The 25,650-nt window shown below is 43.8% G+C and overlaps 1 protein-coding gene across 3 annotated transcripts in view; it reads right to left on the bottom strand.

Annotated features, from left to right (window-relative positions):
- The window catches only part of SAB (HYPERSENSITIVE TO PI STARVATION 4), a 126,606-nt gene that overhangs the window by 20,022 nt on the left and 80,934 nt on the right, over positions 1-25,650 (bottom strand). For all 3 annotated transcript variants that reach the window (XM_086824109.1, XM_086824111.1, XM_086824110.1), the window contains exons 11-21: positions 14,716-14,813; positions 14,220-14,576; positions 13,486-13,604; positions 11,504-11,762; positions 11,075-11,299; positions 5,453-5,592; positions 5,153-5,225; positions 4,866-4,967; positions 4,522-4,737; positions 2,812-3,204; positions 1,486-1,653 (exon numbers count right to left, since the gene is read on the bottom strand). In XM_086824109.1, coding sequence (XP_086680235.1) covers positions 1,486-1,653; positions 2,812-3,204; positions 4,522-4,737; positions 4,866-4,967; positions 5,153-5,225; positions 5,453-5,592; positions 11,075-11,299; positions 11,504-11,762; positions 13,486-13,604; positions 14,220-14,576; positions 14,716-14,813 — 2,150 coding nt within the window. The remainder of the gene's footprint in view (positions 1-1,485; positions 1,654-2,811; positions 3,205-4,521; positions 4,738-4,865; positions 4,968-5,152; positions 5,226-5,452; positions 5,593-11,074; positions 11,300-11,503; positions 11,763-13,485; positions 13,605-14,219; positions 14,577-14,715; positions 14,814-25,650) is intronic.

Consider the following 25,650-nt stretch of genomic DNA (forward strand, 5'->3'; position numbering starts at 1 on the left):
TATTGTATCACATTGGTCTCATACACCCATTGGGCCTTTAGTAGACTCTCTCTCTCTCTCTCTCTCTCTCTCTCTCTCATGATGTACCTAGACACATTTCTTCGGCACCAGCACCAGCAACCCAGCCCACACACCGCTTGATAGCTCCTCCATTGGGCCATCAGGGCACCGACCACGCTCCCAGGGAGTCACCACTGATAGAGCAGTTATCTTATGTCGTGCTCGTCGACCACGCCCACCAGGATCCCGACCACGGCATCCTCACCATCGCCAGATCAGAGCCATTATTGCTCGGCATCGGAGGCGCCTACCTCGCTTCTACGACCTCTCCATTCTAGACAGCCCCATGGCGGAGATACTTGATCTAAGGAGAGGGCAACACTTAAACTGATCAGCATACCTGATATACATTTTTCAGTATTTTCCAGTATTTTCTACCCAGTATCATCTCGGAGTCTTACAGTTCTGTTCTTATAACTGTAGGACAATCAGTTTACTGTACTTTTTAGTCTCATTTAGTTGTTCTCTTTGATGAGACACCAACTTCAGATGTACTCTCAGTTTTGGTCTCATAGGCCATTATGGCCTCTTAGAGACATTAATATATCATTTCATCTTATTTCTCTCTCTCGTATTTTCTGCCCCCATTCTCTGCACATTGGGGTTAAGCCTAACACAACAAACAAGAGTGCTGTCAGAACATAGAGAGCTCCACCATGCCTTTTGCAAAGTCCATCCATACCATATAGATCGACCTATAGATCGACCACCTCCACACCCTCCACCGCCAATGGGAGCGCCTTCAAGGAAGCTCCAAGGTTATACAGGAATGGAGGGCAGATTTTCAAAGAATATGAAACCCAGCAGACCCTTTTTGCTTGTAGGCTCTGAAAGGATCATGTGTTATTCCAGCCCTCATTGTGACTCTCCCCACCACCCCAGCACTTGTAGCATCCCTCCAAGATCAGTCAACCATGGAGAGAGTCAAAAGACAAAAGGCTAGGTGTAAACAATTTCTATCCAAAAGTGACATGCTAAGGGGCAGTCATACATAAAGTGGTCAATGGCTCCCACCACCAAATTGTGAAAATAATTATGGAGACAATCACCACATTTCTACATTTGTTTCCCCTTCTTTCCAAAGAGATGTTCCTGATCTAAGGGTACTCCAGTCAAAACTTTCAAAAAAAAGGTTTGGGACTTCCGATTCAAACATTGGACAAAGCAATTCAGGTAGTACCTAAATAGAACATCCACTTTAGCTTGCACAATATCAGAAATAAAGAGTTGCAGACAACAGGCAGTCCACTTGGAAAGCGAGAACATGAAAGCACAATATCAGAAATAAAGAGTTGCAGAAAACAGGCAGTCCACTTAGAAAGCGAGAACATGAAAATAAACATTTTAAAAGCAGAAGACACAGCAAGGCTTAATCAAGCACCCTTACAGAAGTATCCCCTAGCAAACATCACTGCTGAATTTCACCTGCATGCCAGCAACAGATTTAAGAACGCTCCAAATGATGTGCTTTTTCACTCTTGAGAACAATCGCCGCCAAGTTCCTGTGAACTCTACTCGTGTGAATGTATCCATCAAAAACCGCCTATCATTGACACTCAACCTTGACCCCTCATATGTAACAAGAAGCTCCACCTGCAATTTACAGACAAATGGCAAAAACTTAGAGGTCAACAGCAGATCATGTCTGATTTTTTCCATCTTCGTCACAAAACAGTCCAGTTGATGTTCTAAAATGGCCAGGCCAACACACAAATCCTGACCTTCAATCAATTATAACAAAAGGGAACTCGAAAAAGTAGTTACTTTTTGGTACAAAAGAACCAAGGTGAACTTGATCAACCAAACTCTCCAAATTGGTTGATAAAAGCATCTGAGCAAACTTTCAATAAATCCTTGGGGGGCAAGTGCAGATTAAGGTCTGCTGGCTCTGACATACCATGCCTCCTCTGTCCATCACTGTCTTGCAGACTTGAAACTTTCCACCTACTTTTCATTTACATTAAGCTTTATTTAGGTCATAGAGGATGCCTATGCATCTCCCACCACAGTAGTACTCATGCATATTGCATCATCATTGATCTCATGGGCTGTTTCGTCCCCTTAAACACATAAACCACCACCCTCCCACCCCTATCTCTCTCTTTTTAACAAAGCACCAACATCGTTCCCATCCACAAAGCAGGAGACCTCATGGACCCAGATAACTACAGGACTATCATGATTGGCCACACAATGGCCAAGATCTATCTTTGAAGAGAAGAAGCCAACACCCCCCCCCCCCGGGGGTGGCCCCCATCACCGACCCTTCTTTATGGAAAACCTATGCCTACAACCTCTATGATATCCCAAATCAGCCCTCACCTGATATAACTCATATCCCACGCCTCACATCCGCCACCCATTTTACCACCCCTAATGTCACTAAAGACAAGTTAGCATTCAATTCATCAAGAAATAAAGAAAAAATCAATCAAAGGAGACAGGGAAGTTAAATGACATGTAGCATACTCTGACGGCAAGTGTCAATCAATGCATACCCTAAGTTTACAAGTGAAAGTAATTACAAGATTTTGATACAGCAGTATAGTCAAAACTTTAGAGACCTAATTTTCTCTGACATCAAACAAAACCATGATCAAGGCAATTCAATATGCCCTCTTGCACACGTGTGAAATGGTTAGAACTTAGCATGTTCGGCAAAAATAGGATAAAAACAAACAAAAGAAAAACAAGATAAGATGAAGCTTTCTTCAAAGCAAGAAAAGAAGCTAAGCTCTAAAAGCTTCAGACCTGACAAATCTTGATGTTGTGGAACTCGAGATTTGTATGGTGAAGCCTTGTACTCTTTTTCTCATCTTGAGAGCTGGATTTGACAAACTTCTTATCCTCGTGTACTGATGATTTGTGTGATTTGGTGACTCGAGAGCTGTCTCGCAGTTTGACCACACCGTTTTCATTTGAGTTGATTGCAACTAGTGCATTCTGCTGTTTATTGTCCCCTTCCTCGGGTTGAACATACTGGGTATTCCTGGATAAAGATATTGCTGGATTTGTATCTACTTTTGGCACAATATCTATTGTAATGGGTTCAGGTAGATTATCCTCCCAAATTCTATCAAAGGATGACGACCTCCGATGATTTGTAGCTTTGGCTCTTGTTGCGCTGACGACTTTATTGTCCTTCTGCATGGGAAAAAAGGAAAGAGTTCTGAGATCTAATGAAAATCATCCAATAAACTGATCACTTGATCACAGAAGGTGCACCACTTTTTGTTTTTCCTTTTTTTTTTAAAATAAACTGTCACAAGGAAGCTTTTGCATGACATTTTGTTGCTTCAGGACATGAACACCCGAATAAACACTTGACCTACCAACTTGAGAAAACAACTTAAAGAGTGGCGTAAGGGAAGTAGAAACGAGAACCGCAAGCTGCATGAGGAAAAGGGGAGTTTGGGGCTGCCTGGGATGCACAAGTAGGTATTAATAGGTTGTGGCATCCTAAAGCAGGGACTTGGTCCGCCATCTAGAACTGGTTGAGCCAGCCCAACAAGTTTTCCATAGATCTTTACTCTAATATCAAATCCATCTCATGTCCATAAGGGGATTCCCAACAAGGTATCTGTGTTCTAGGCAGCTAAAACTGGCTTCTCATTGTAATTACAAACAACCAAGGGGAAGTGTTGGCTGCTAAATATAGTGCTGCTTTGTGGATGTCCAAAAGGTATCCCAAACAGTCTCACGAGCCAAACTACTCAGCTGATTGAGATAGGAAGGGGTAGAAGAGATGTCATTTGGGCTACAATCAAACTTATGAGAAGAAATATGAATTAACAGTGTTCAAAGCAAGCGTACAGCATGACTGAGGTGAAGCAAGCTTGTCCCCCCTCTCTCCAACTCTCTTCAGGCTCTATATGGTTAACAAACTTGACAGCAAAGACCCAGTCTAGATGAGTCCGATGTCTACTCAATGCAGACCATACCACAACTAGCCTATTCAGCAATGTATCGAGACTCAAATCATCCTAAGATAATCTAAATAAATGTTTTGTCCTTTTGAAGGTTTCGAAGATTTTGTTCTGTGTGAAAGAAACGCCACAGGGTATTGGGTTAGAACTTGAGATATACCCACATACATATAAATGAACATGTACCTATATGTGTAAGTTTGTGCATGTAAACAGCATACTAGAGATCACTTGAGAAACACAAATTTTGAATGGTTTCTTAAAGAAGATACTTTTGTAATAGTCTCATCAACCTTGTGTGCTTCCCTGCATCCCATGTCGTTTTCTCTGTTAGATGCATTGACTTCAGAGATAAAGATTGTCAATCTTCAACAACCTGCCTACCCCAGCCATTCTCATGGTAATATAGACCCTTTCAGTCACTTAAAGAAATGAACATGTTTTCTTGATAACATGCCTTTAACCACAATGTACTGTTTCCTTCCCAAAGACCCACGCAACTAATGCTTAGCTGTATAAAGTAGAAAAGTATTACCTCCAACATTTGTGCTGCTAAATGAAAATCCACAACCTTCCATTCTTCATTTCTGAACTGCTGTTGGATACCAGGTGGCAAAAAGGTGGATGCGGAGCTGCTTGCTTTTGCAGTCATCTGTTCCCTCTTAGATGCGGATGAAGAGGACAACTCACTCGCTCCAGATGTTATTTTCTTTCCTCGTTTCACCACTGCAGTTGTTGAGGCTTCCCAAACCTTGAGTAGAAACAAAACAGAAAAGAAAAACAGGCACTTTGATTCAGCAGCATAAACTGACTTTGAGAATAAAACACTTTCAAAAATGGTGTTGATAAAAACAACAAATGAACTGAATCAATCCATACTTGCCGCCTTTGCGAGTCTCTGTCCTCTTCGGGGAAGAAGTAATCCCACATCATCCTATACATTGTTTCTGTCAGGTATATTCTAAGAGGATAGATTTCAACCTGGTCAGGTGTAAGAACGATCATTAGAATACAATTTATCCATGGACTTGACATGTACATAAAGTGTCAACCACAAACCATGCATGGGCCATTTATCTGCCCTGCACCTGTTCATTGCCTTCTCACCCATTGTTTCTGTGATTTACCTGCAAATTTCTTTAGCTAAAGCATGAAAGAGGGAAGACCTGGAAAAGCTCCAGCGGTGAGTGACCATCTTTAGGAGCACCTTGCTTGGCATCCACGCGAAGCATAGCATTCCTGCACACATGAATCAACTTACTTAACTTTTCTGTATTGCCTGAACCAAACCAGATTTTCCTTCAGAATCAACCCCAGGCAGATAATTACTAGTAATCTATACTTCCACACGTAATGCATGACCCTGATCCCAAAGTGAAATCTTTAGCTACTTACCACCACTGAACACTCTCTTTGATGTAAGCTGCAGCTTCAAAAACAAAACAAAACTCAAAAGGTTGCAGTACCTTCCCCATTCACTAGGAGGGTTCCAAGCTGAAAGCACTGTGCTTGATTTAGCATTTGGCAGACAGTTCTTGACAACAAAATGCTTTGCAGTGAGCTGTGCAATTCCCACCTCATGGAAATCACGATCAACATTGAGGTTCTGCAGAAAAATGATAGCCTCCATGTAATTACAAACACAAAGTCCCAAGTAAAATAAGTTACAACACAATAGTACAACCCCATCACAAAATATGTCTGCTTTCTTTTAACTCTAACCACTTGCTAGAGACAAACATACACGCACGCGCATGCACGCACTTTTTTTTGTGAAACCACTATTTTATTTTATATTCAAGAACCCTCAAAGTGAGAGGCTCTTGTTAAAATACAAACACTTCATAATTCTGTTGATCACTCTTCTACAGCTCAAAACTATCATGCAATGACTGACATAATGGCTGTGGAAGCAATAATCTATATACCCTTGCTGCTGTCAGTCCATAAAGAGGTAACTACGTAATATAACTTGGTCGGCTGTTCTTTAGCAGCCAAATTGCCAATCATCCTGTTCGGCTGTTCTTTAGCAGCCAATCACCCTGTCTCGTTGCCCAATCGATACATACGACATATCCCCATGTCTTGCTAGCTGAGCAACAACAAGTCTCCATACACGGTGGTAATGGGCTCCCAATTGCCACTGTTGGCAACAATGGTCTGCTTTCAGTAGTCGATATGACATCTCCCACCGTGCAAATTCGTTTTTGTGCTTTTAAAAAAAGCTTTTCTTGGCTCAGCCACATCCAATGGCGTATCAAATGCTCTACTCAAATGAACATTTTCAGCTACCAATGTGTTTTCACGAGGCACTAACCTATGTGCCAAATGTAATGTATAAGCATAGATTTCTAGTCTTGCAACAATCCGGAAGAGCAGCCAGCATTCGTGCCCATGGCTGTCCTTGTTCCAAGAAAGTTATTATCATAGTACTTTTGTGAGCCAGTACATGGTAATGCACATTCAAGATATTCAACCCACCATGCATTTTAGGGCTACAATTTTCAATAGCCTTAACGCCTTCCTATCTGTGCTTGTTTTCCATATCAATTCCATTGCTGATGACATGAATGTGTCAATCGATTTTTTGTCCCAAATCAACGACAGCAAAAAGAACTGTACGTAAGCCATTATGATGGACTGCACTATTCGCAGCCTAACACACAAACACCATGTAGACGCGCGCGCGCGATATTCCAGAGGCTTAAAGTGAAACTTGCTTATTGGAAGCTCTCAACGTGGCCCTTGCATGTGAGGTTACGCATTGTACAATCAGTGATCATTGCCTATGTTCAATTTCATTTGCCATTGCTTGTTTCGAGAAAGAAAGATTTGCATGCTTTCATGTCTGAAGCTTTAGAATTGTTTGGGAAGACCAAGACAAAGAAAAAGGCCTTGAGATTGGTGCCACGCAATTGTGTTTGTTTGCCAAAGATGCATGGTGGTTTGAATATTCTTGACATTCACTACCATGTTTTGGTTCAAAAGGCTACCATGATTCTAGTGTTTTATCGGCAAGAGTAGCCCAGGGCAATTATGCTTGCAGCTATGTGTACAGGCATGAAAACTATGGCTTACGGAAATTGGGTCAATTCACATTGGGAAGTGGTGTTAGGTCTTTTTGAGGGTCACATTGCGGGCTGTCCATATGCTACAAGAATGGTGCAAGATTGGAATACTGCATTGAAAAAACTCAAATGGGTGGGACATGATTTTCCAATTGGCAACTCTATGCAACTAGGAAGTTTGCACTGGTCCTCTTTGTTTTGCAGAACCGCTAGGTATACAAGAGCCACGTAAAGCATGCTTTTTAGCCACCTTGGGTGTACGCATGCTTCAAGACGTTGTGGATGATACAGGGAATGTGCTATCCTTTCTACAAGCGTGGAGTAAACATAACTTGCGTCTACATCATAGACCAATATGGAGAAAGATTAGAAGGTTATTGCAGCCATATGAAGCATTGCCTCTAGTGGTTGAAAATGATAGGCGTCATGACTGGAAAGTGAAAGGGCAAACTGAAAATGCAAGGGGATTACATTTGGATAAGATAACTACAGCTAGCATGTATAATCATCTGCTGCCACCACCTTGCGTTCATGCACCTGCTAGACATCGATATACCTGTTGGTCGCTGATTCCACCTACTCGTTGTCGCCTTTTCGTGCTTCTGCAGTTGATCCCTTCCAACCTGCTGGCTGTTGCTAGTTCTTCTTCATACCCGACCCTCTATCTGATCCACCTCAAGGCCTCTGTGTGTGTGTGTGTGTGTGTGTGTGTGTGTGTGTGTGTGTGTGTGTGTGTCACAGTCTATGTACAGAGATGGGTTCTTCTGAGCAAATTCATAATGTATATACTGGACACCACTCTAAAACCAAGGAAACATAAGCGAAAAGAGCATGCAAGTTGCATGATGGACATGTAAATATGTAACATATAATGTATAGGGTTTGTTTGATCCAAATAAATGGAGGTTGCTTTGGGATTATATACCTAGATGAATCAAGGAACATGCCCAAATTCACCTTTTAGGAACATGCATGTTCTATACTCATGGTAGTCAACCCACAAGACTATATAACTATCAACTCCATTATGCATAGTATGCACTAGATACTACGACATCCCCACTAACGTCATCAGTGCCCAATAGTGGGTGTAGAACTCTGTATCAAGATAAGCTCTCTCTCTCTCTCACACACACACACACACACATAAGAGCATATATTCACACAAAGCCCTTCGTACCAAGTTTCTGTCAAACCTCCGGAGATGCAGGGCAAACTCACCCATAATGAAGCCTAGCACTAAGGGAAGTAGCAAATAGAAAGAATTAGTACAGCAAATAAGTAGTTGATAGGGCAAATGTACCGCTAAAGATAGAAATAAGTTGCTTTGGGATTATGTTGCTTCACCAAATCCAAACATGGTTTGCTTGCAAGAGCATGCTTTTATTAGAAAAGTAGGCTTTAGAGGTTTTAGTATATTTTATGCCATAACTATGGATGTTTTGTAATTGTTAGGATTAGCAGCGAGGCTGAAAATCAACTTTAGAAAGTCAAAGTTGCTACCACTAAAACAGGCGGATTACAGTCGGAGGTAGGCCAGCAACTTGCCCGCAGTGCAACCACCCTTCGCAGTCTCAAAGACACTGTCTTTGGGAGTGCCCGAAGACTCAGCAAATCTAGCAGCGGATTCTCCGCATCTTCACTATGGACAGGAACTCGAGCCGGATCATTACATGGGGCACTGTCGCTTGGGCTAGAAAGGTTGTGGTGGTCAAACTTTATGAGGAGGATAGGGGTGGGCTGGCCCTTTAGGTCTCTCACCATGGTATTTCGGCAGTACCAGTCACAACCCCACCTACAGATCACTAGCAACCAGGCTCATGCTAGAGAGGAGAGATTTGCAGTAGCATTGCAGCCTAGCACATTTGGCATGCTAGATGCAGCGAGGCCATCGATGGTTACCCATGCTTTGCCTACTGAGTCCATCAGGGGCATTTGGCTCGACATCATTCATACCCTCCGGGGTTAGTAGGGGAAGCTTCAGGGAGGTTCTCACCACATGGGGAAGCGGCGGGAAGCTTTCTTGAGGCTATGGAGGCCTGGCCCTTTTCTCACAGACAAAGGTCGTGACCCCACTGACAAAGGTCGTGACCCCACTTGGCACTACATATACCACCTGTGTGGTTCCCCCCCCCCCCCCCCCCTTTTTATGAGATAGCCTTCTCCTCATAGAGGAGCCAACCGAAGGAGAAGGGTCTCTTCCCTTTATGATCATGTGATTCCCACCCTATATATGAGGTGAGTTTGTATCTACCCCTTTGTGGTTGTATCTAGCCCTTTGTGGCTGTCTTTTAGTAACTAATAGAATAATCTTTTTCCTGAGAAAAAAAAACAGGTGGATTAACATAGTATACTCTGGCCAGGAGATATACTACCCCTAAGCCAAATCACTACACTTTCGGGATATCCTTTGGGTTGGAACATATCTTTCAAATAAGCAGTTGCATGGGTGCTCACAAATGTTAAACAAAAGCTTGATTACTAGTACTTGTCTACATGGCCTTTGCATGTTAGGCTACGAATAGTACAATCCATCGTAATGGCTTACATATAGTTTTTCTTGCCATTGTTGATTTGGGACAAGGAATCAATCAACAAATTCATGTCAACAGCAACGGAACTGTTATGGAAAACAAGAATTGATAGGAAGGCTTTAAGGCTATTGAAAACGGAGCATGTTTGTAGCTCTAAAATGCATGGTAGGCTGAATATCTTGAATGTGCATTACCATGTACTGGCTCGGAAAAGTACCATGATAATAACTTTCCTCAAATAAGGACAACCATGGGGACTAATGCTGGCTGCAATGTGTGCGCGTTAGTTGATTCTTTGGGCATTGAAATCTCTTCTACTGGGCTATATTGAGGAAAAATCCCAAGCTACCCCTACTCTTCCAGATTGCTACAAGACTGGAAGTCTGTGCTCATAAACTTGCATTGGGCACATCGGCCAGTGCCTCCAAGAAACACACTGGTAGCTGAGAATGTGCATTGGAGCAAAGAATTTGATACGCAATTGGCTGTGGCTGCGCTTAGAAAAGCTTATTTTTTAGCACAAAAAGGAATTTGCACAGCAGGAGGAGATGTCATATCAACAGAAGGCAGACCATTATCGTTTCCACAAGCACGATGACGGTGGCCCTTGGGAGCCCATTACTGCCATGTATGGAAACTTTTTGCTTGGCTAGCAGGACATGGAGATATGTCCTATATATCGGTTGGGCAATGACATGATGATTGCGGCTCCAAATTGTTTGTGGTGCCATCATCACATGGAGAGTACTTATCATTTGCTATGAGCCTGCACTGGCACAAGGGATTTCCCGAATCATCTATTTTTGGATATGTGAACAAGATTCCCTGAGTGACATTTGGGAAAATGTTTTGGATGTTTTGAAGATATCCTTCCAGACTGCAAGAATATGCTCTTTTCTTTGCCTGGCCAAGATATTGGGCTATACGGACAATATAGCTTGATCGTATTATGAGGTGTTTGCACAACCTCGGATCCACAAGTATATATACTTCCGTCGATTATTACATCAGTCATTGATGACAGTTTTGAGCTGTAGCTGATTGATCAGCAAAACTATGAAGTGTTTTTCCACCGTTTTTAGATGTACTTTAATGAGCTATGTGTGTGTGTAATATATACTATAACATACACACAACGAATGGATAAATATGCTCTCTTTATTGCCTGGCTGCGATTTTGGGCACTATGGACTATATGGGTTGCTCGCAATCAAATGTTTCCATTCGTTAAAGATTGAAAAGTACTACTAATTCCATCAATCATTACAACAATCTTGGCATGACAGCTATCAGCTACAACAGCTTTATCAAGCTTAGTTTGAATTGTTTCTAGATGTATGTCATAGTGAAGATCCCTCTTTCAGGGCTTCACTCTGTACATTAATATAGACAGTATTTTTACACAAAAAAAGTGTGTTATGTAACGAATGTTTTCCCTTTTCCATTCTATTGATTTTCAATAATAACTTCATATAAAAAAATTCACCATGTTGCTGATTTCAGCCTCAGCAAAAGCCTGTCCATCAGAGAGCATGCTCCAAACTATTTTGTCAATAGCCCAAGAAATCCGCATTGCAGAAGGAACACTTTTATTTTTTTCTTTCTCTTTGATTCGTTGCTGGGCAGCTCTTTGTAATGCAATCCGGAGTGACTTTGCTGCCAACTTTCTAGCTTTCAATTTCCTACTCCAATCCTCCCCAAGCCTTGATACCTTGCATATTGATATAAAAAATCCCAGTAGATCAGCAGCAACAAGAGATCAATAAAAATTCCAACATATAAGAAAATGTATAGACAAAGTGTCATTACAATATTACACGTGATCGTGCAAATAAAACCCTACTCTTTTTAACACCAGCACAATTCAAACATTACACCCACTATATATCTAGCATTGCAGTGTATTGCAACATACCAGTGTTTGCTTTCCACAATACATCATCCAAAGTTTTGTATTCTTCCTCTCCTGATCTGTTTCAGATATGCTGATGGCAGAACTGCCCTGATTAACTCTTTTGAGGTCAGCAGAAAATAATTTGAGCTCCCTTTCTGATTCCTCCAGTCGAATGCGTGCGAGCTCTACCTCTGGCACTCCATCAGGTACAACTTCATCAGTCTCTTCCTCAATGTTATCCTCCTCATCCACACCATGCAAAGAGAAGTTTTTCCTTGGCCTGTGAGAAAATAAGAGCTCAGAAAAACAACAAAGATAGAATCAAAAAATTTCCCAACAAAGAAATCACTTTTGCAAAAGAAACCACAAATTAAGCTGTTTTTTGTTTGACTTTTTCAGTTCAATGAGAACAGATGCATTTAAATAATTTGCCAACCAGCTTGGGCGCACTTAAGATCTCAAGCGGCACTATAAATAGTTTTATCCTTGCATCTGTGGCAACCCTCCATCCCACATCACATTAGCTTAGCTGAAGTTTGCGGCTGCATTACCACCTTTCCAATACACAAGATAGCAAGCAGTCATGCTGACTTAACAGGAAAAGAGTTATTAAAGATGACATTCCGCAGCTCCATATCCATAAAATGTGGGTTCAACCGGAAACAGTCTCATCACTTTCTCACGCTGACAAAGGAGGGTTTTTTCAAGATGCCAGGATACATAGGTTGCATTAGAGACTGAAAGAGAGGTTGATCTCACAAGGCAGGGCAGGGAGCTCTGGATATGAATTTGCGATGGTATGTAGCACATAGGAGGTGGAGAAAGAGCAACATTTTTAACTCCATTCTTCAGCCTACTATAAGATCTATGGGCACTATCATTGTCTGTTCAGATAGGGATTCGATCACGCGGGAGGTGGAGACAAAGCAACGTTCTTTACTCAGTTGTTCAGCATACCATGAGATCAGGGCGCTATCATTGTCTGTTCAGGGAGGAATTCAGTGCTCTATGTAGGATCACTGAGTATGAGAACCAGATATGTGGGGCCTATTGCCCCGTCAGTGGTCGACCACCCCCGACACTTGACCCTGCCTGCCTCCATTTGTATCTCTATTTATGAGGATGTATTGCACTTTTACAGTTGAGCCTAGGTGTAGCACATAGGGCTTTCTTTACAATTTTGACAGTGATAGCTCAGTTTTAGTTTAGTTCTTGTTTCATTTTCAGTTTCTTATTCCATGATTCAGTTACTCATGGATTCATTGTAACTTTTGGTCTCATAGACCCTTGCGGTCTTTTGCAGACGTAAATATATCTTTCTTTCTTTCTACCTGCATAAGGTTCATAGGCATAGAGAGTGACTCTCACAGTTGCATGCCCAAAGCCACACCATTATCAAGCAACAGCAAGCAGCACCACCCAGAGTCAACATGTCCTTGATAAAGACGAGCTCATTGCTAGGGCTCATAACCAGCCGATTCAATGTGATATCTATGAGGTTCCACCTATTCATGCATACTGTCTAGGTCACTGCCATGTGCATCTAACCGTGTTTAAAACCCCTATCCTCCACATCTTAAATTCAAAAGTTGGCATCATGAAATTTGTAGCTACTCTGTACAAAGTAATTCTCATTTTGATTGCATACTATGAAGGTATTATGCACCCTCATTTGTAGACCCTCATGTCTTCTGTTAGCCATTCTACTCTGATGTGTCAAAGCTGACAGTAATTTCATGGCCTTTTTGACTTCACTTGGGCTCAATGCTCTGGAATAAGTTTCTAGTGGTGTCTTATTTATATAATATATGAAGTCCACAAATTCAGCTAAGAAGGCTTAAATTAATCATGAATAGCATTCATCGCATTGACTAACGCCTAGTCCGCCTAGTCCGCAAGCCTATGTGACCTGCTAAGTGCTTCGAAAAAAAAAACTAAGTAGTTGTTTCTGACAGAACAAAATGCTGATTTTTAAGTTGCCAGAAAAGAGAGAGTGTGCTTACTTTGGGAGCCTTGCAAGAAGCAAATTGCTGATAATATCCACCATAACTTGGAACTGACGGGAAGTCATGGTGGCTGTGATGTTTGAAGAGTTGAATGACAATTCCTTACGGGCCTTTACCTGGAAAAAAAAAAAAAGGGAGAGGGAGAGGTAGAAATAAAATACTAGCACGTTGTCAATCACTTCCTTGTGACTTATTTCACTTTTCCACAAATTGAAGCATCTCACAATATTGACCATACCATCTTCCCACAAAAACATTCATAGCTTTTTGACTTATATCTACTGAACTTCATTACTAGATGTCCCATGGCCCAGTCATTTGATTTTGTCACGGGATGGCCTTTTCCATATGTAAATCACACAAACACTAAATTCATTCCCACATTTTAGTCCTTCATGTTTCAGCACATGAGCCGAGCTAAGCGCAACATTAGCTATGGGATTCATTCCACATCCAAGCATCAATTACCTGTTGTTGAGAGGGCTTGTTTACTTGTTGCAAATAGCTTTGCCACTTAAACACTTAGTTTGTTTCGCGATATGAGTGACACATCCATTTTCAAGAAGAACAATAGTAACATCTCAAATACACTCAATGCCTCAACCATTTGTGAGTAGATATCAAGTAGCAAACTCCAAAATATAAACTAGTAAGGAACTCAGTTTTTAATCTACAATGTAAATGATCTGTACACTAAATGCATTCAATTGAGTAGGCAAAAAATATGTCACCTTGATATCTGCAGTCTCACTTTTGCAGCGAGTATACTGGAAGTACATTGCACACGGCATAAACACGCGTTCAAGTAGGGCACCTGTTCTCTTCACTTTTTGTGATCCCCTTGGAATTTTTGGAAGCCATTGCAGGCCTGCTCCTGGATCAACATCAGTTGGTGCAACATGGGCCTGAACTTGTTCTAATATCACCGAGAGTTCTCGTCTACACCAAGTTAACTCTGGCATGTTTCCAAACAAGTGGTCACCACCTGCCCTTAAGGTCTGAGCTATCATCTCGGGCCTTACATTTATGATAGAATGGAATGATCGAGCGATGACTCTCCCACTTGCTGCTGCAAGTAGAAATCGTCCCTAAAAATTCATAAGAGCAGCCAAAGTAAAAAATCATACATCAAAAGATGTAAATGCCAGGAAGGTCTCTTGTGTACCACCGGATCTATAACTTAAAACAAAAACTTGATTTCTGTTGATCTAAAGTCGAAAGTATTACCCTTGCCTCCTCTGATTGAAGATTGAACTGAGGCTGGACTACATTGACCATAAAATGCATGGTTCCTTCCTCTTCAGTCTCATCCTGCTCTCCCTGTCCTACAAAGGTTGCAAAATTGGCAGAAGAAATCAAGAGATCATGCTCTGATAATATCAGAAGATATAAGCTACCATGGAAAGATGCCATCCTTTAAAGTATATGTACTTCCATCAACTTATGTTAGTACGCTAACTTTTTGAATGTGTTTTACTAATTTAGCATACAGCTCACTACATAGCTTAATGACTGTGTCTGCCCAGAATCAGAACTGTGTCATACTTCACAAAGATTGGCTGGTTGTACAGCTTGAATCCTTGCTATCCTATAGTAAGGAATAAACTAAAGCAAAAAATCTCCAATGTCCATAAAGAAAGTACAACTTTGTTTTATTTTGTTCACACTAAGTGACTTATAAGTGAATAATCCCTAGAGTATAGCTTTTATTGGAAAAATCTATATAAGTGAGGGTAATGAGTGGAGTGGGTTATTGTACCATTACCTAGGCCATGAAAGTGCTAGCCCACTCCTAACAGTACAAAGCGATTCAAACAGTCTGCCATGGGTCCTTCGGGACAGGTCTTGGTAGTATGGGACACCAAGGCCTATTGGTTGGGTTTGTAGGGACAGAAACCTTGACCCCGATGCTCGAGGGTGATCCGACATTCTCGGATCTACCATTGGGTGGTAAGCCTCAGCCTACCCAAATTAATTTGGATTAATAATGTGTTTAACTTGTGTTTAGGGGGCTCGTTCTTGCGTCTAGTTGTGTGTGTGTGTGTGTGTGTGTGTGTGTGTGTGTGTGTGTGCGTGCGTGCATGTGTGTGTGTGTGTGAGAGAGAGAGAGAGGGGGTATCTTCATTTCTCAGCAGAAGTATGTGAAGAAGCTGCTCTCACTAGAAAGCAAGAAATAGAGATACAGTCGTTGTGTGACCTCAAGCTCCCCCACCCGCCTGCGCCCTTGCCCCTATGCGCTTCCCGCAGCCCCTTTGCCTTCTCCCCGCTGCCCGCCCCCCCCCCTCTGCGCTTCTCGGTCCCCCTCCACCTTCTCCCCGCAGCTCTCCGCCTCCTGCCCCGCTTTCGCGCGCCCTGGCCTGGCCCATCATTTTCTCTACTTGCGCTCCCCCTTCGCAAGCCCCTCCTCCCCCTCTCCACCTAGGCCTCTCCCCCCCTCCTCGTTCCACCTCCCCTTGCCCTCCTTTCTCCCCAAACCACACCCCCCCCCCGGGGGCGACTCTCCTTCCTTCCTTTGAATCCTCTCCTCCGTTCCCCCATCGCACTAGGTCCCAACTGCGGACGACCCAACGGCCGGAAGTGGCGAACGGTTGGCGCACGCCCAAGCCGTCAGCTAACCACCAAAAGTGAGCACCGTCGCCACCACGCGGGCCAAGCCGGCAGATTTCAGCAAGATTCAATTCTGTCAGAGAACCATTTCGAGCATTTATCAAAATACCCACCTGCTGGCCAACGGGCCCCTTCCAGTCACGGAGCCAGCCCCTTCGGGCCCCCAGTTTGGCAACCGACTCCCGTCGTGATTCCTCCCCCAGCTCTCAGTGCCTAGTGAGGCCGATAGACTCCACTGTGCTGCAGGCAAGCCTCTCCCAGCAGCCATATTCTCCGGTGGATCACTCCGAGCCGCACACCTCACTTGCCTCTCCGCCCCCCCACCTCCTCCCCCGCCCCCTCCCCCTCCATTCTCACCTTCCACTATTCCCACAGCAGTTCCTTCTGCCCCATCCTCCTCCCCCTCTCCCCCCTCCGCCTCTCCAAAGCACTCCCGTTGACCCACAGCAGCCCCCGACCCGGAGCAGAGACTACTAGCGAGTTCCATTCGCCGCTTGGTTCACTGTTTTTCTGAGCCGGTTGAGATGACCATTGCCACCTTCCCTGTGATGGCTCTCCCCAAAGTCCCCAAGTGGGCCCCCCAAGGATCTTGGGGCAGCCTGTGGATTATAGTTTCTTCCAATGTCTTCCGACAGAAGGGATAGATATGTTTGAGGAGAAAATAGCCCCTATCCGGATATGTGTGGTTTTTCACCACTCCATACCCTCTATGCTAGAAAATGGCATGATGATCTTCTCTTTCCCCTTGAGTGCAGTCTCAAGGATGGAGTGGGACTAGGAGTCAGTGACCGCCGCCATCATCCAGGGACAGGCAGTTGAGCTCTCCCACAATCTTCACAACCTTTGCATTACCAACGTACTCACCCATCTATGGCCACTGGCTAGGATGGAGCTTGGAGGATCAGCCCACAAAGACCAGGATGGGGAGATGGTAGCCTCCAACCTAGAGGTGTTGCTTTTTGTGTTCATGCATATTTCGGTCGCAGTACCTCTCCCCCCTTCTTACAAGTACCTCCATTGTGATCGATGGAGTTCGGAGTATGCATACTCCCGCGCTCGGACAGAGTGGCGTCACATGGACGACAAGATCCGCAACCACTTGGCACGCCTTCGTCCCAGGACGGATTGTGAATATTCCTCGTCTAAACCCTCGCCTAAGACTCTTGGAGTGGAGGGCACTTCCGCTAGTTCCACCTCCCATAGAGATTGATATGTGAATAGTCTCATGGAACATTCAGGGTGTAGGGCGGCTCAGTGCTTTCAAAGACGAGGTGTCCTTAGAGGAGAGCTTCAAAGAGCTATAGTTGGGGGACCTATCGACAATCATTTTCTCCAAGAGCATCACCTTTCCGAGGGACACACCCGCCCATGCAGAAAGATATAACCAGGCAGGAGTCACACTTTCTAGTCTCCATCCTTCGGCCCGTCAGGACGCGGGGAGGAGTTTGTATTTCTGTCAGCGAGCAGCTTTTGCCGGCACCAGTGACAAGCTCAGCAATCATAGTTTCAAGGCGAGCACAGTGGGTTACCATTTTGATTGGTAACGATTACATTGGCTTTCTCAATGTTTACGCCCCGAACGTTGCTGCAGGTCGATCCCTCTTTTGGAGCACAGTCCAACATACCCTTCCCCAAGCAGACTTTTGGTGCATAGGTTTTAACATGATAGAGGCAGCAGAGGACAGACTTGGAGAAGGTACGGCCATTGTCTCAAGAGCAGAGTACTCTGCTTGGGAGGGGATGATACTAGTACTTAGGGGACAGGACCCTTGGCAGTTTGGGCGCAGCCCTAGGAGCCTTAGCTTCTCGTGATCGGATAGGAGGACCACTGGCCCCAACCTCTCCAAACTAGACAGGTTTTATGTTGATAAGTGGGCTTGCGGCCGTGGGGGCATGATCGGTATCTTGGCAGGCACTACTTTCTCAAATCACGCCCCGGTTATTCTGTCCTTGGAGGACCCCTGAAGGTAGGACAGGCATGCGAGTTCTAGGAATCCAGACAACCTCATTTAGGACCCTGAGATGATAGAGCGGATATGGGCCGGATCGGACTTTATTTCATGCTTTTCTGCGTGCACAAAGGATGTGGGCTTAGGGGAGATCAACAGTTTCTTACACGAGGCAGACCAGAGCAGATTGGAGGGATTTTGGGAGCAAGAGAGGAATCTAAGGGGTATGGCTTCTTTGCAACGGCTTCAAGAGAGTTCTCCAGATAGCCCGTGGATTGAGAGTCAGATAGCCGTCGCCCGCACGCAGATTAGATCCATAGAGGAGAGGAGGGTGGAGTTCAGGTATATGGCAAGCAGATGGTTCGTTCCTTCCTTGGACTGCAACCAAGGATTATCATGCATTGGTTAAGCATCATTGCCCTGTACGGCTAGAAGTGGCAAACTTTCCAAGAGTTTTACTGATACAGTGATATGCTCCCCCATGTATAATGGGAAACTGTCATGTGCACATAGTATATCTACCGTGTGCAACAAGCACACAAGACTAGCTTCGAGGCTTGGGGTAGCTTGGAGTTAGGCAGGCTGATTGGCGAGCTGGGCTAGGGATGGACTGACGAGCGGGCGCCCAAGTGGGGACACCCAGTGATCGACCAAAAGCCTATAAAAGGGTGGCCAAGGTCAGTCAATTGGTCATAAAGTCTCGCGAGTCTTTGTGAGAGCTCTGCGGTTAGGAGCCTGGCTCTAGTGCAGATGTGCACTTGCTTCATAGGCCGGCAGCAATCTCGAGGTCCGCGAGGGTACCTCCATGGCGGTATGGGACATCATGGAGTAGAGATTGGTCGGTGCGTCTTGTTAGTTAGCTCAACTCGTGGCTCGGTGGGGACAACCAGGACTCGTGGGTTTTGCCCACGGCTGTCATGGTTGGGTGGTGATTCAGGCCTACACCCCCTTCACGTTGTTTGGCTTTGTTTTGCAGGTTTCGAGTCATGTTTCAAGAGCGCTCTATGAGGAGATCCATGGGGATTTGACAGTGGTATCAAAGCATGCCTCGAAGAGCGTGCAAGTTGGTAGGTGGAGAAGAAAGAGGTATGAGTTCGAGATGACTGCTATTTTTTCACGAATACTGCTGTTTTTCTCAAAATTCAGCGTATGAATTTTGTTTGCATCGGTGGAACCTGAGTGGGTTGTGGTCATGAAAAGGGGTCGACTTGGACAGTTTGTGAAGAGACTTTGTTTTTGGAAAGGAAAGAAGCATCAAAGTGCTAGTCGGCTGTGTGAATCACCAAGAGAAAGGCTATCGGCTGCGTGAATCAGCAGCAAAAGTGAGATGGAGAGAGAGCTTGTCGGCTACCGGCTGTTCGTTGAAAACAGCCTGTTAGATCTGTCGGCTACCGGCTGTTCGTGGAAAACAGCCTGTTAGATCTGTCGGCGAATTGGGGTGGCTGCGGCTGTTCATGGGTGATGGCAAAAAGCTTCCTGCAGCCGACAGGTGGCGAGCAGCCGGCACGGGTGTTTTTTTTTAAGCTTATGTTTTGTTTCTTCACCCCAATGCTTTCCGTTTTTTTTTTGTAACGAAAACCTTATGTTTTTTTTTTACGTAGCAAAAAAAAAACGTAGCATATTCATAAGAACAAAAGCTATGTTTTTTTTTTACGAAGGCCAAGTGGTTTCTAATTTTAAAAAATGAACGTAGCATGTTTACATGCTTAGGGTGGTTTTTTTTTATAATTTAAAAAAAACAACACATGGGTTTTATGCATGGCTTTCACAAAAGTCATCCCTTGTGTTTTTCTTTTTACATAAAAGCAACTCAAAAAAAAAAAAGCTTTTGTGGGCTTTTAAAATACCCCTAGAGTGGGCTTCTAGCCACACATCTTCTCGAATTATCTAGCACCATCTCTTGCTTGCAGCCACGATTTTCTCACTTTTAAATTTTTCCACTTCACGATGTCGACCTAAGCATCGCACATGGAACCCGTTCCCGAACGTAAAGACCTGCTGGCCGCCGATGTCGATCTTTTCGAAGATTTTCTCACTAAATCTGATTTTCGGGAGTTTAAAGTTACTTTCGAGGCTTCTTTCACAAAGCATCAGGAACAGGTCGCCGCGGAGATGCAGACTTTGCAAAATTTCATCTCTTGATTGACTACTACCTTGTCTACTCTCTTGGGCATGGATACCTTGGCGTCTGCTTTAGGCCCCAACATTACTCCGGAACAGTTTGGGGGCAAGCAAAAGCAGCATACCAAGGAGATTGTGGACACATGGCTACATAAGTGGTAGGTCCACTTCCAGTTTCAGATGACAAAAAGATTCAGTTGGCAGCAGGTTTTCTCTCGAGTAAAGCCTTGCTCTATTGGAAAGAACTCAAACCTAAACCAACAACCTCGACACAGTTTGAAGAAGTTTTCAAGAAATAATTCCTCAAGGAGGAGGATCACTACAATATAGTTGCTCAGTTTGCCAGTTTGACCATGACCTCGCAGAACCTCACTTATGAGGTCTACCTCCAAAAATTTAGAGACTTGGAGATGAGAGCTACTAAGATGGATTCTACTACCCCATATGGCATCAACATCCCTCACTTGGTGAGTCTTAACTCTTGGTTCTTGAATCTTGCATAAGAATCCACTTGTAGTATACTTACAAGTTATTAGTAACAAGGGCTTCGACTTCTTTTGTTGCATGAATTATGACAGGAATCCCTCGCCATTCGAGTCCTATCACAAGATTGTAGCTCGGGTCCTTGCGAGAGGGATTGGAGCACTTGGGCCCTCTTGCATACAAAGAAGAGAAATCGGTTGTCCATTGTTCAATTAGAGCGGTTGGTATTTTGTCATTGCAACCTCCACCTAATTGAGCAGGAAGGCAATCCCATCGAGACTCGCCAAGTCAATGTCGATAAAATCAACATTGAGAAAGTGAAAGAAGTCCCAGAGATTCCTCGAGAGGAGCGTGACATTTATGCCATGCTATATGAGGAGATCACAGCACCTGCACGTGTTAGTCATGCACATTCATCTACAACAGCAGGCGCTAGTACCAATGCAACAGCAGAGGCGAGTGCAGCAGCTGAGTCTTTCTCCACATCTGATTCAGATTCTCACAGTAAGTCTAAGTCCGACGGTATGAGGACGAGGAGATTGAGGATTTGCAGGACTAGCTACTAGCTAGGCTGAGACTCGAGAGCTTGAGCCATTGCCCATGAGCCATGTGGCTTATCATGATTTATTATGTATTGTTTATGTGCATTGGGCCATGACTATTGATTCATCATAATTCATGTATGATGCGACATGAATACTTCAATCTTCTAAGTTTTAACCTATGTAGTGTCATGTATGGTTTGACATTGATGATGGATGATTACATGGTTTGTTATTTGTCATTCAAAGACTATAGGCTTCAAATTGATATTTCCATGTATTCTATGCATTTAGTGTTATTTTTACATATTTTCTGCAGTATATACTTGAAATTTTGTACATGCAAAAACCTGTAGGTAGGAAACTTGTAGGAAACTTCGGATTGATTTTATGAAACGCATTTGAAACTTTTAGGAAACCCGTTTCAAACAACCCCCTAACTACTATGCTTACATCTCGATCTCATTTGCCATTTCCATAGAGACACACACTTTGGCTTCACATAGCTCATTTTATTGATCTTGTGTAAGAGTTTGAAGATGGCTGAGTGAGGTGAGCGATTGGATTTGTCACTTGGCCAATTAAACTCTTTGCTTGGCATCTGCAACATAATACCTACCATAGTCAGCAATGACTATCTACATTCGTAGAACAAAACAAATCCAAGTAGTGTCAAAATTATCTAATAACTGAGCAGAAAACAGAGAAATGGCATCATGTACTAAAGCTCTAAAGGTATCATGTGAAAAATAGGTGTTATTTGTGTCTAACAGTCTCTGATGATATAGAGGAGGTTCCCATAAGGGCATATGAAAATATAAAGCCAACCATAGTGGTGAATGATCAGAGAGGCATGATCAACCCAAAGCTTGAACGAAAAGGAGTCATCTCTCGATTATGTAACAAATACTATCTATACAATCTAGCCCAATATTGAGGGAGAGCATTATGGTGATAAGTAGATCCTAGAGTTCCAGCCATAGTAGAGAGCCAAAGATCAGAGGCATCTATTTGCAGAATGAAATTGTCCCAAGCCTGACGCTCAACATGCAACATACGAGAAAAGCCAAATGTATTATCCTCCCTTTGTGAAGAGTTGTTAACATCTCCACAAACAAAAGCATTTGACAACTAGGGATACGAATTGAAGAAATTCCAAATCCTTTGCCGTTCATGGAAAGATTGAGATGCATAAACTCTTGCAAACTGAAAATTTTCACCCTGGAAAGTACATTGCATAATGATACATTCGCCCAATGAATCATTATATTCCAATGTTGGCTCCAGTTCATATCGCAAAAGAAAAGCAACACCCGAGAATTGTTTGCTTCCGGCATAGAAAATGTCATATCCAGCAAAATGGCCAAACTGGCCTCTCCATACTCATGTTGATTGTGTTCTTGCAAACAAACTATATCTGGTCTCATCGTATGTACATAATCCCATAAACATCTCCATTTATGAGGATCGCAAATACCCTATACATTATAGGTGACACACTTTATCGGAAGCATCTTATGTACACAAAAAAAATGAGAGGATTTAACTCTCATCCATATGCGCATATCCCCCCAGATCCCGCACTGCATTCCAAACAACATCATGCTTATCAAAGAGCTGAGTACCTCCAGTACAAACTTCAACCCAATTACGTGAGACCACATTAGCAGTAGGATTAGCTTTTGCATTGAGAACATTAGCTGCCAAGGAATCCACATTGCGAGCTACATTCTCCTGAGTTTGGATCCAATTACCCGTTTTGTACAAAGATGCCTTGAAAGTCTTTTTTGGGGCAATAAAACCATCTTGATCCATTATGTTTTTCCCTTTAGACTTGGAAGATGGCGTAGCCTTACTGGTGGAAGCTTGCTGATTAACCACAGGCAAAGCACCTTTCACTAGAAACCGAGGGAAATAACAGGTCTAGTTGTATCCCAGAGAATCATAAAACGATTTCATCTTCAGCAGGTCGAGGAGGACAAATAACCTTACCCAATGAAGCAGCCAACATAAGCAAATGCTCACGGAAATGTTCCTGGAAATGTTTCACTGTAACCCACACTAGGCATTTATGCTTAATGACACTTTCATAATCCTTGTTCGCTGACCATGGCAATACATGAACCAACTAAGTGCCAAACATGAGAGGCGACTTTTCCAGCAAAGGTACTTTGAGTTTAGGTTCTTTAAAAAGAATATCATAAAATCCTCTGGCAACCTAGTATACACCATCAACTACATTTCCCTTCAACTCTGATTTTATCCTTTGTGCCACCTCATTCGCAAGAGGTGCATTTTCAGAGAACAACTTCAATGGTGAGACCACCAAAGGTAGAGGAATTTCAAACTTGAAATCAGGATCCCGCAATTGCCATTCTTTTTTATCGTCCACAAAATCATCAATTAGCATATCATGAACAAAGTGTGCATCAGGAGAAAGCTCCTGGATAGATTTGCCAAACTCAGTACAAAGAACCTTGTTCCTATGCTCATCATTCTTGTGAGCATGATGATAGACCTTGATATTCACATTTTGATCCGAAGCCAACTGTTCTAAAGAAGAAGCCATGCTGAACCACAAAGTGAAGAGCTACAAAACTGATCACTGTACACGAAGCAGGTGCACACACACACACACACACTCGCACCCGAAAAAAAGGAGGAAAAACATGAGGGCCAAACGAAGGGAAAGGTAAAGTGTAGACTACAGGAGGTTGAAGCAGGCAGAGCATAGTCACAAGGGACGGGGGACGGTAACGGGGGACGGGGATGGGACGGGGGACGCCATATGTAGGGAACAGGGACGGGGGTAAGGAACGGGGACGGGGGTAATGAACGGCACTTAAAAATTACTTTGTCAGTACCACCCACTCGCCTATACGAACTCGGCCTATGAGACAAATCAGTATACCTGTGTGAGTGAGGCTTGAGCCTTGAAAGTTGAGGGAGAACTTGAGTGTGAGGATGGGTGGGTGGGTGTGTGTGTGTGTATGTGTGTGTGTGTGTGTGAGTGAAGCTTGAGAGAGAGTGTGTGAGGGAGAGTGTGTGTCTTGAGAGACTACAGCTTGCTTGTGTGAGAGCTTGAAACTTGAGACCTTGGCCCTTGAGCATAGTCACATGGGACGCGAAATGGGGACGGGGAACGGGGACAAAAAAGATTGAGAATGGCCATTCCCTGTAACTATAGAGAGACATGGGACGGGAATGGGAACGGGAAGATGCTACCATCCCCAACATTCCCAAGTCTAAAAATGCCCATTCCCTGTGACTATGCCCTTGAGGCTTGCTGCTTGAGGGAGAGAGAGTGTGTGTGTGTGTGAAGCTAAAGCTTGAAGTGTGAAATGAAATGAAATGTTATATTAACGTCTTCAAAAGGCCAAAGTGACCTATGAGACCAAAGTTACAACCATGTGACATCTGATACACTATCTCGAAAAGAAAAGAAAGGACTGAAGGTAAGTATCTAGCCCTACAATACATCCGTAGGGAGCATCCGGAAGCAGCAACTAGGGAGAGTGGGAAGCTAATGCTACTAGTCAAAATGGGGTGCATGAGTACATGGATACATGAATACATGAATATGGGGGAGTACAAAAGTGACACTGAGTACAACAGTATATGGCTAGAGTGGTAATCATCCTAGGAGCTCTAGGATGGGTCTCTGCCGGATGGCCTGGATATCTGCCATAGTGAGATGCCTGGTCGGACGAGCCTGATGCCTCGCAATGATGCTCTTAATCCTCCGCTGTAGGCACCGTCTCTGATGTAAGAATCCGCGAACCCTCGGGCGTTTGGATCTGCCCAACTGGATAGCTCTCTCAACTAGAGTCCCATGGGGTGCCCACTGTTGGGCTATCGGCTGTGTGTCCTCCCGGGTAGTCCCTCTAGAGAAGTCAGTAATCTGTCTCTGTGTGGACTCCCTACCAGTCGGGCGTCTGCTCCTCATAATGGACTCTCTGAGCCTGGGGATCTCCAGGAGATAAAAACCCAAGCATCACTGATCACAATAGTCCATGACTCTAGCCAGTGGTCCAAATCCCTCTTTGAAAAGGCAATGGTAGCGCCCTCGAATCTCATAATATGCTGTGCAGCGACAGATGTAGTGCTCCTCCATCTCTGGCTCTATCCAACAAATCTAACATATCCTGTCCCCTGGAGGTATGCCTCTAAATCTGCCTGTCTCTATCTCTAACTGATGTGAAGAGGTGCGGATCTGCCCAATGGCGCACCTCAATCCATGAGACAAATGGGTATCCATGTAGCTCGGTCTAAGTGTGTGTGTGTGTGTCTTCTTGTAGGGAGGCTGTGCCCATGGCTGTTTTTGAGCTGCAAAATCAGCGAGCAAAGTGGCTTTCCTCGCAATTACATGAGTATGAAGGTCGAGAATGTTGATGCCCCCATGATTTCTTGGCGTACATAGCTTGTCCTTTCACAGCAATCTGAGGCCTTCAGTATTGTGC

Source organism: Cibotium barometz, chromosome 30 (assembly GCF_041138505.1).
Source record: "Cibotium barometz isolate CiBa-2024 chromosome 30, ASM4113850v1, whole genome shotgun sequence".
NCBI lineage: Eukaryota > Viridiplantae > Streptophyta > Polypodiopsida > Cyatheales > Cibotiaceae > Cibotium > Cibotium barometz.